The 10,762-nt window shown below is 41.3% G+C and overlaps 1 protein-coding gene across 1 annotated transcript; it reads left to right on the forward strand.

The window, feature by feature from the left end:
- The first annotated feature begins 6,083 nt into the window (after positions 1–6,083).
- Positions 6,084–10,114, forward strand: KRT24 (keratin 24). The gene is given in 13 exon segments (XM_024743481.1): positions 6,084–6,334; positions 6,336–6,472; positions 6,475–6,605; positions 7,401–7,483; positions 7,859–8,015; positions 8,279–8,434; positions 8,592–8,723; positions 9,263–9,480; positions 9,687–9,723; positions 9,726–9,816; positions 10,015–10,037; positions 10,039–10,073; positions 10,075–10,114. Coding segments are annotated over 13 exon segments (1,491 nt in total).
- Positions 10,115–10,762: the final 648 nt, after the last annotated feature.

A 10,762-nucleotide genomic window follows, 5' to 3' on the forward strand; every position in this document is an offset into this window, starting at 1 on the left:
GAAGTCCGCTTTATCAGGTTTTTATATTAATGTTATACTAGCTACATGACACGAGTTGGGGAGTTTTTCCTTTTTAAAAAAATTTGGGATACTTTAAATCACATTAGAATCAGCTCTCAAAGATGGTGGTGTGGGAAGACATGGAGTTTGAGTCTCCACACAACTAGGGCACCTACCGGACACTGGTGGGGGACCCCGATGCCCAAGGAGAGGGGAAGAACCCCCAAGATAACTGGTAGGACGTGGGGGGACTGAAGGGGGAGGAGAAGTGGAGGGTGGACAGGACCGGTGCCCCTGAGGGGTGGCTGAGAGGGACCCTCAGGGGCTCGGATTAGGAGGGAGCATGCACAGTGTTTCCCCTGCCCAATCGGCAAGGGAAATCTGCCCTGCTCTCCGGCTGGGTCCTACACCCTCAGAGGTCCCCTCTGGTCTGGGTTGGTCCTGGGGGCATAGGAGGGAGGCCGGGGAGATCAGGAGAGGCGGGTGGGAGGGGCCCTACAGGACCAGAGGAGCAGGAGAAGAACAAGGGCGTTTCCCCCTGCCCACTTGAGCCCAGGAAGCCTGCTGGGCTCCAAGGTGAGTCTCCCACCCTCTGAAACCACAGATGGGAGGCACGCCTGGGCCCCTTCTGTTCTGTTGTGCCTAAGCCTCAACTCCCACACCCCACAGGGCCTTTTCCAGCCCTGTGGGTCCTAAGCATAGGCCCCACCCACCGCCCGAACCTCACCCCTGCTTAGGCCCCGCCCTCCACAGCCAAGGCCTTTTCCACCTTTTTGTTTTTCTCCTCTTATTTACTATTGTGGTTCTGTTTTACCTTCTGGTTGTTGTCTCATCTATATTTTTATTTTTATTTTTTTTCTAACATATCTGTTAGTTTCCTAGTCTAATTTTATTTTTTACTTTGTTATTTGTTCCTTTTTTTTTTTTTTTTTTTTCACCCCGGGCAGCTTGTGGGATTTTGGTCACGAGCCGGGGGTCAGGCCAAAGCTCCTGCGGTGGGAGCTCTGAGTCTGAACCACTGGACTAACAGAGAACCTCAGACCCCAGGTAATATTTATCGTAGTGAGGGTTCCCGGAGGTCCTCATCTCAGCACCAAGACCCAGCTCTACCCAACAGCCTACAAACTCCAGTGTTGGAAGCCTCAGGCCAAACAACCATTAAGACAGGAACATAATCCCACTCATAAAAAAAAAGGAAAAGAAAAATGAGATGGCAAAAAGATGCCACAGATGAAGGAGCAAGGTAGAAACCTGTGAGACCAAATAAATGAAGAGGAAATAGGCAATCTACCCGAAAAAGAATTCAGAGTAATGATAGTAAAAATGACCCAAATCTTGGAAATAGAATAGAGGCATGGATTGAGAAAATACAAGAAATGTTTAACAAAGATCTAGAAGAACTAAAGAATAAACAAACAGACATGATCAACACAATAACTGAGATGAAAAATACACTAGAAGGAATCAGTAACACAATAACTGAGGCAGAAGAACGAATAAGTGAGCTGGAAGACAAAATGGTGGAAATAACTGCCGAGGAGCAGAATAAAGAAAAAAGGATGATAAGAATTGAAGACAATCTCAGAGACCTCCAGGACAACACTAAATGCACCACCATTCAAACTATAGAGGGTCCCAGAAAAAGAAGGGAAAAAGAAAGGGTCTGAGAAAATACTTGAAGAGATTATAGTGGAAAACTTCCCTAACATGGGAAAGGAAATAGTCTCCCAAGTCCAGGAAGCAAAGAGAGTCCCATACAGGATAAACCCTAGGAGAAACACACCAAGACACATATTAATCAAATTAACAAAAATTAAATTCAATGAAACAATATTAAAAGCAGCAAGGGAAAAACAGAAAATAACATACAAAGGAATCCCCATAAGGTTATCAGCTGATATTTTAGCAGAAGCTCTGCAGGCCAGAAGGGAGTGGTAGGATATATTTAAAGGGATGAAGGAGAAAAACCTACAACCAAGATTACTCTACCCAGCAAGGATCTCATTCAGATTCAGTGGAGAAGTCAAAAGCTTTTCAGACAAGCAAAAGCTAAGAGAAGTCAGCACGACCAAACCAGCTTTACAACAAATGCTAAAGAAACTTCTCTAGGTGGGAGACACAAGAGAAGAAAAAGATCCACAAAAACAAACCCAAACAAAGTGAGAGTGGCATGGACATATATACACTACCAAATGTAAAATAGATAGCTAGTGGGAAGCTGCCACGTAGCACAGGGAGATCAGCTCGGTGCTTAGTGACCACCTAGAGGGGTGGGATAGGGAGGGTGGGAGGGAGACACAGAGGGAAGAGATATGGGAACGTATGTATATGTATAGCAGATTCACTTTGTTATACAGCAGAAACTAACACACCATTGTAAAGCAATTATACTCCAGTAAAGATGTTACAAAAGAAAACCCAAAACAATTAAGAAAATGGTAATAGGAACATACACATCAATAATAACCTTGAATGTAAATGGATTAAATGTCCCAACCAAAAGACACAGACTGGCTGAATGGATACAAAAGCAAGACCCATATATATGCTGTCACCAAGAGACCCACTTACCGACTCATCAAGAAAAAAAGGGAGAGGATGCAAATCAATAAAATTAGAAATGAAAAGGGAGAAATCATAACTGACTCTGCAGAAATACAAAGGATTATAAAAGACTACTACAAACAACTATATCCCAATAAAATGGACAACCACGAAGAAATGGACAAGTTCTTGGAAAGGTGCAGTTTTCCAAGACTAAACTAGGAAGAATTAGAAAATATAAACAGACCTATCACAAGTAATGAAATTGAAACTGTAATTTAAAATCTTTCAAAAACCAAAGCCCAGGACCAGATGGCTTCACAGGTGAATTCTATCAAACATTTAGAGAAGAGCTAACACCTATCCTTCTCAAACTCTTCCAAAAAATTGCAGAGGGAGGAACACTCCCAAATTCATTCTACGAGGCCACCATCACCCTGACACCAAAACCAGACAAAAATATCACAAAAAAAGAAAATTATAGACCAATATCACTGATGAACATAGATGCAAAAACCCTGAACAAAATACTAGCAAACAGAATCCAACAACATGTCGAAAGGATATACACCATGATCAAGTGGGATTTATCCCAGGGATGCAAGGATTCTTCAGTATATGCAAAACAATCAATGTGATACACCAAATTAACAAATTGAGGAATAAAAACCATATGATCATCTCAGTAGATGCAGAAAAAGCTTTTGACAAAATTCAAGACCATTTATGATAAAAAAAACTCTCCAGAAAATGGGCATAAAGGGAACCTACCTCAACATAATAAAAGGCCACATATGACAAATCCACAGCAAACATCATACTCAATGGTGAAAAACTGAAAGCATTTCCACTAAGATCAGGAACAAGACAAGGATATCCACTCTTGCCACTCTTATTCAACATAGTTTTGGAAGTCCTAGCCATGGCAATCAGAGAAGAAAAAGAAATAAAAGGAATACAGATTGGAAAAGAAGTAAAACTGTCACTGTTTTCAGATGACGTGATACTATACATAGAAAATCCTAAAGATGCCACCAGAAAACTACTAGAACTAATCAATGAATTTGGTAAGGTTTCAGGATACAAAATAAATCACTATCAAACTATCAATGGCATTCTTCACAGGATTCAAACAAAAAATTTTTAATTCGTATAGAAACACAACAGAACTTGAATAGCCAAAGCAATCTTGAGAAAGAAAAACGGAGCTGGAGGAATCAGGCTCCCTGACTTCAAACTATACTACAAAGCTACAGTAATCAAGACAGTATGATACTGGCACAAAAACAGAAATCTAGGTCAATGGTACAGAATAGAAAGCCCAGAGATAAACCCACGCACATATGGTCACCTAATTTATGACAAAGGAAGCAAGAACATACAATGGAGAAAAGACAGCCTCTTCAGTAAGTGGTGCTGGGAAAACTGGACAGCTACATGTAAAAGAATGAAATTAGAACACTCCCTAACACCATACACAAAAATAAACTCAAAATGGATTAAAGACCTAAATGTAAGACCAGGCATTATAAAACTCTTAGAGGAAAACATAGGAAAAACACTCTGACATAATCCACAACAAGATCCTTTTTGACCCACCTCCTAGAGTAATGGAAATAAAAACAAAAATAAACAAATGGGATCTATGAAACTTAAAAGCTTTTGCACAGCAAAGGAAACCTTAAGTAAAATGAAAAGACAGCCCTCAGAATGGGAGAAAATAGTTGCAAGCGAAGCAACTGACAGAGGATTAATCTCTAAAATATACAAACAGCTCACGCAGCTCAGTATCAAAGAAACAAACAATTCAATTAAAAAGTGGGCGGAAGACCTAAGTAGACATGTCACCAAAGAAGACATACAGATGGCCAGGAGGCACATGAAAAGATGCTCAACATCACTAATTATTAGCGAAATGCAAATCAAAAGTACAATGAGGTATATCACCTTACACCTGTCAGAACGGCCATTATCAAAAAGTCTAGAAACAATAAAGGCTGGAAAGGGTGTGGTGAAAAGGCAACGCTCCTGCACTGTTGGTGAGAATGTAAATTGATACAACCACTATGGAGAACAGTATGAAGTTTCCTTAAAATACTAAAAATAGAACTACCATATGACCCAGTGATCCGACTACTGGGCATATACCCTGAGAAAACCACGATTCAAAAATAGATATGTATCACAATGTTCATTGCAGCACTGTTTACAGTAGCCAGGACATGGAGCCAACCTAAACGCCCGTCGACAGATGAATGGATAAAGAAGATGTGGCACACATATACAATGGAATATTACTCAGCCATAAAAAGAAATGAAACTGAGTTATTTGTAGTGAGGTGGTTGGATGTAAAGTCTGTCATCCAGATTGAAGTAAATCAGAAAGAGAAAAACAAATACCATATGCTAACACATATATATGGAATCTAAAAAGAAAAAAAAAAGGTACTGAAGAACCTAGGGGCAGGGCAGGAATAAAGACATAGACATAGAGAATGGACTTGAGGACACGGGGTGGGGGCGGGGGAAGCTGGGGCAAAGTGAGGGTAGCATCGACATATGTACACTGCTGAATGTAAAATAGCTAGCTAGTGGGAAGCAGCAGCATAGCACAGGGAGATCAGCTCGGTGCTTTGTGAGCACCTAGTGGAGGGCATTCCCTGGCCGTCCAGTGGTTAGGACCCTGTGCTTCCACTGCTGGGGGCACGGGTTCAATCCCTGGTCAGGGAACTAAGATCCCATATGCCCTGTGGCACAGCCAAAAAAATAATAATAAATAAATTTTAAAAGAAGTGACTCAGCTCCCCTTCTCCAGTTATCAAAGAAATCAACAGTATCTCTTCGTTTCTTAGGATTTGATTCTAAAGAAGGAAATTGGTATCATTATATCAGAGTCAAATTCAATCAGAAAGAAAAGCATCTTTGTAGCACAATCGTCTAAAATCACAAACTTCAACAACCTTAGAAATACGCTGATTGAAGTAATCACAGAGAAGGACAATTAAGTAAATCTGAAACAAATGCTGATGCTAAAGGTCATTTCAACTTTAAGAGAACAATATGAACAGAAAGTCACAAGTTTGACGGGAAATTTCCATTCTGGTCCTAGTAAGTATTTTAATTACATCTGTGAATCCGGGGATGTGCTCTGCAAGTGGGAAATCAAGAAGCAAATTTAACAGAATTGCTCTTTCAGAAAAGAATTATCACTCATCAAAACCTCTGAAAGATTAAAACTATAATTCTGAAAAATAGTTTTTTTTGCTTTGGTCCACCTTTTTTTTTTCTTTTTTTCTTGATATAGTAAATGCCCTGAGGCTCTGACCCAGCTTCAGAAATAAAAGCCAGTAGAGTGGATTCGGGAGGAAAAAAGAATATATCCAATCGAGGATGAGCAAAAGGGTAAGAGGAATTAAGAACGGACATGGAAAAGGAATACCCTAAAAGTATGTATATGAGGGCCAAAAAGGCAGCTTGCAAATAGGATGTTCCCGATCTCCTCTCCTCACCTGGACAAACCAGTCCTTTGCAGGAACACCATGTCTTGCTCATCTCGCGTGTCCTCCTCCAGGGCTGGTGGCAGCAGCTTCAGCAGCGGAAGCAGATGCAGTCTGGGGGGAGGCTCTGCCCGGGGATTCTGAGGAGGGGCCGGCAGCCGTGGCCTGAATGGGGGCTCCAGCAGGGGCTTTGGAGGCAGCTTTGGAGGGAGTTTTGGTAGCTTCTCAATAGGGGGCGGTTTGGGAGGAGCTTCAGGCTCTGGGATTGGCTTTGGTGGAGGGGCTGGATTCGGCGGGGGGTGCTAGCGGAGGCTTCTACAGCTATGGTGGTGGTATGGGTGGTGGTGTTGGCCATGGGGGGCTTTTCTCTGGAGGTGAAAAGCAAACCATGCAGAACCTCAGTGACTGGCTGGCCAATTACCTAAACAAAGTCCCCTGGAGGAGGCTGATCTGGAGAACAAAATCAAGGAGTGGTATGACAAATTTGGGCCCGGGTCTGGAGTTGGTGGAGCTGGAAGAGATTACAGCAAATACTATCCAATCATTGAAGATCTCAGGAATCAGGTAAGACACTAGCCATGTCTGAATTTCTATTACTTCTGTAGCTTTCCCATTTAATCAGATCATGGACCATGATGGTGAATTTAAATCAAGGAATTATTTGAAAACATATCTGTTTTGTTGTATATGTAAAATGGGACTTGGTGTGCTTTAACTATGACAGTACTGTATACACGACATCCAACCACATTAATTTTGTTTGCATCTTACATTTGAGTATTTCTACATAAGAGTAAAATTTATACAATGCCAGGTAGTTGATTAACATAAGAGTGATGGCTATGAGTTGACACAAGCTTCATCTAATTATTTTGTGATTAACTCTGGCAGGTTGATGTATTTTAGTGTCTTGCTAGATTTAAATCGTCTTACAACTATTTTTCTTCCTAGAAAGTCTGGTGCAAATATTGTATGAGAATGTGGTGGAATCTAAAATGTTTAACCACGGTTGTATGGGACGTATATTTTTAAAGACTTTTTTGGAAGTGGAATTCATGTTTCACACTGTTTCTGAAAGAGCCCATAGAGCAACTGATCTTCCAAAGCATCAGAAATATTCAGAGAATTGTGTTCTGTAAAGCAATGTTCCATACCCATTCCAATAAATGTGCAAGTTGTTAATTTTTGCAGAAAGATGTCTAAATACATTAGGATTATCAATGCAGTGTCATTACTAAGCACATTTTCAAAGCAATTCACCTTTAAAAGCTAACTCAGGAGACATCTACTCTCACAGGTGGGCATGTAGACACAGGTAAAAAGCATCCATGATTTATTCACTATTATTGTCTTTTCTAGATCCTTACTGCCACTATTGAAAATGCTGGGATTGTTCTGCAAATTGACAATGCCAGACTGACTGCGGATGACTTCAGACTGAAGTAAGAAAAATGAAGACTTGAAAACAAACGTCCTAAAGGAAATAAAATTCAATCCCTTGGCTTAGTTTACTCTAAATTTTAAAGAAACCTTTTAGGGGATCAAGACCTGAATTCACAAACATCCCGAGGGTACATTTCAAAAACCATCATTCCACCAACAAGAAAAGAAAGGCAGCTTCAGGATGAAATTTTTGTTATCAAAAATATTGGCCATCAATAGAATTAATGTAAGGCTCAGATTTTTCTTTATGAGGGAAAAACCCCTAAGAGAAAACTTAGCCTTCAATGATCAGATTGCTCAGGGGAGAAAATATTTTCTTGAATATGGAAGGATGGACTATACTCTTTGAAATGGGCTGTACTGTACCCTTCCAGATACAAGAACGAGCTGCATCTCCGGCAGACCGTGGAGGCTGACATCAATGGCCTGCAGAAAGTGCTGGATGACCTGACCGTGACTCGCTCTGACTTGGAGAAGCAGATTGAGAGCCTCACAGAGGAGCTGGCCTACCTGAAGAAGAACCACCAGGAGGTAGGAACACGGTCCACGATTGAATGACTGGCCTACAGAGATTCCCCCACATCCATTCTATGACAGTAAATTCCATCTGGATGGATTTCCAACTTCTATAACCGGGGGAGAAAAGTAATGATGAGAAAATTATATGTGAATTTGTTGGGTTCTTTTTTTCCCCTTCAGTGTGCTAGCTTCAACGTTTTGTTGGCTTAAGCACATTTTAGGAAGTCATTGCTTTTCAGTTTTCATCACTCTGGTCTATTTTCCCTTCATGCTAGGAAATGAAGAGGATGCAACGAAGCTCCGGAGGGGATGTGACCGTAGAACTGAACCCAGGGACGGACCTGACTAAGTTACTGAATGACATGAGGGCACAGTATGAGGACCTGGCTGAGCAGAACCACTGCGAGGCTGAAGAGCAGTTCAACGAGCAGGTAGATCACCACCCTGAGCCTCCGAGCCCTGCCCGCAGCCACATACATACACACACACACACACACACACACACACACACACACGCCACTTCCACTCATCTCATCGGCCTCATCTCATCATCAGCCTGCAACGAGACTGCATTTTTTTTGTATTTAGAGCGCATCTCTGCAAGCACAGATCTCTACCGATGCTGATGCCAGGCCAGCCAGTTCCACCAAGAATGAGACCACAGAACTGAAACGCACTCTGCAAGCCCTGGAAATTGAGCTGCAGTCCCAACTGGCCATGGTTTGTGCAAAGGGCTTTTCAAAACTCTCCAGTGGAGCAATTCGGTTTTCTTTGCCAAGATGTTCCACTTGGCACATAATAAATGCAGGATTAGGGAGGACTGTATTGTGGTTGTTGAAAGCATGAGACATTCCAGTTAAAAGTAATATATCTATTTCCATAAAAGATTTCGTTTTAAAAAAGTAATGGCAACAAAAATTAAGGAAACAATGATAGAGCAATAGAGCTTGTAACTCATGGAAAGTGCATTTCTCCTAGTATCTTATAAAATGTATTTTTTTAATCATCCAATGATTTATTTTCATCATGAAATTTTTATTTGCTTTTTCCCTTAGAAAAGCTCCCTGGAGAGATCAGCTCAGTGCTTTGTGACTGCCTGGAGGGGTGGGATAGGGAGGGTGGGAGGGCGACGCAAGAGGGAAGAGATATGGGGACATATATGTATGTGTAACTGATTCACTTTGTTATAAAGCAGAAACTAACACACCACTGTAAAGCAATTATACTCCAATAAAGATGTTAAAAAAAGAAAAGAAAAGAAAAGCTCCCTGGAAGGAACCTTGGCTGACATGGAGGCTGGCTACATGGCACAGCTGTCACAAATTCAGATGCAGATCAGCGGCCTGGAGGAGCAGATCTGCCAGATCTGGGGTGAGACTGAACGCCAGAACACAGAGTATGAGCAGCTGCTGGACATCAAGACCCGCCTGGAGATGGAGATTGATCCCTACCACTGCCTGCTTGATGGAGAAGGAGGGCAAATGAAAGTCAGGAACATGCTAAACGCAGACCTGGGTGTATTTACATTATGAAACCAAAAAGGGGCTTGGGGACCAGACTTGTATTTATAAAGTAAAAGAGTCCAATCAAATGACAGCTGCCTTCATGGGAAAGAGCCCTCTGCGTGGAGGGTTTCTCCTGCCTTTGCAAACGGCAAAGGAAAACAATTCTTTTTTTCTCCAGTGGTTCTGGTTTTGGAGGATCTGATTTTAGAAACTCGGGATCAGAAACACGGGGTCCAGAAACACTGGATCCAGGGATTCATCCATGTCTAGTGACTCAAGATCTGGAAGCTGTTCTGTCCAAGGAAGAGGTAGATATTTTTTTCATGTTCCTGATAATTTTATAATTGAAACGTAAAGGCACGCATTGCTTGTCATATAAAAAGTGTATACTAGTGTTCACGTCCTCTTACCCAGACAGAACATACTCAGTGAATGCATTTGGATTTCTCTTGACGTATGTTTCTGTGACAGTTTCCAGACTGACATTGTGATTCTTTGATTTTCAGATCCAAGCTAGACTAGAGTGACTAAAGACCATCGTAGAGGCGGTGGTGGATGGCAAAGTTGTCTCAAGTCAGCAACGTTTCTGCGGTGAAACTTAAATAGGCAATTTCCAGATCAACAAGAGTGTCCTTCAGAGAAAACAGTCTAAAAGACACGAACGAAGAAGTTGCATCAATCTAGCCATCTTTCCGGCTAACTTCGGGAAAAAGTTTCCATACAGAAATAGATGACTAACCAATTTTTCTGCTTCTTTTCCTTTTCTTATTAGAATTCTCTTGAAAAAGTTGAAATGACGGCTTTGCTGTAATTGTTTCTATGCTTCAATACATTTACTTTTGCAAGTCAACTAAATTATTTCTGAATATTTTTAAAGAAATGCAATATTTTACCCAGAAATGAAGCTCTAGATTATGATCTAGCTGCATTATCGTTACAAATAATAATGTACGTCACTGAACTGACTATTTCATGAGATAAAAAGAAACATAAGGGACTTCCCTGGTGGTCCAGCGGGTAAGACTCTGCTCTCCCAGTGCAGGGAGCCCAGGTTCGATCCCTGGTCAGGGAACTAGATCCCACATGCTGTAACTGAGACCCAGTGCAGCCAAAATTAATTAATTGGTTAATTTTTAAAAAAGAAACATAAGATATACCTCCTACTTCAAGAAGCTTACATTTTAGATGGAGAGGAAAGCTAAAAACACAAAGAAGATAGCAGACGATACAGGATGTTAACAGTGAAGGGCTTGA

The sequence above is a fragment of the Neophocaena asiaeorientalis genome, unplaced genomic scaffold (assembly GCF_003031525.2).
Source record: "Neophocaena asiaeorientalis asiaeorientalis breed wild unplaced genomic scaffold, Neophocaena_asiaeorientalis_V1.1 scaffold1, whole genome shotgun sequence".
NCBI lineage: Eukaryota > Metazoa > Chordata > Mammalia > Artiodactyla > Phocoenidae > Neophocaena > Neophocaena asiaeorientalis.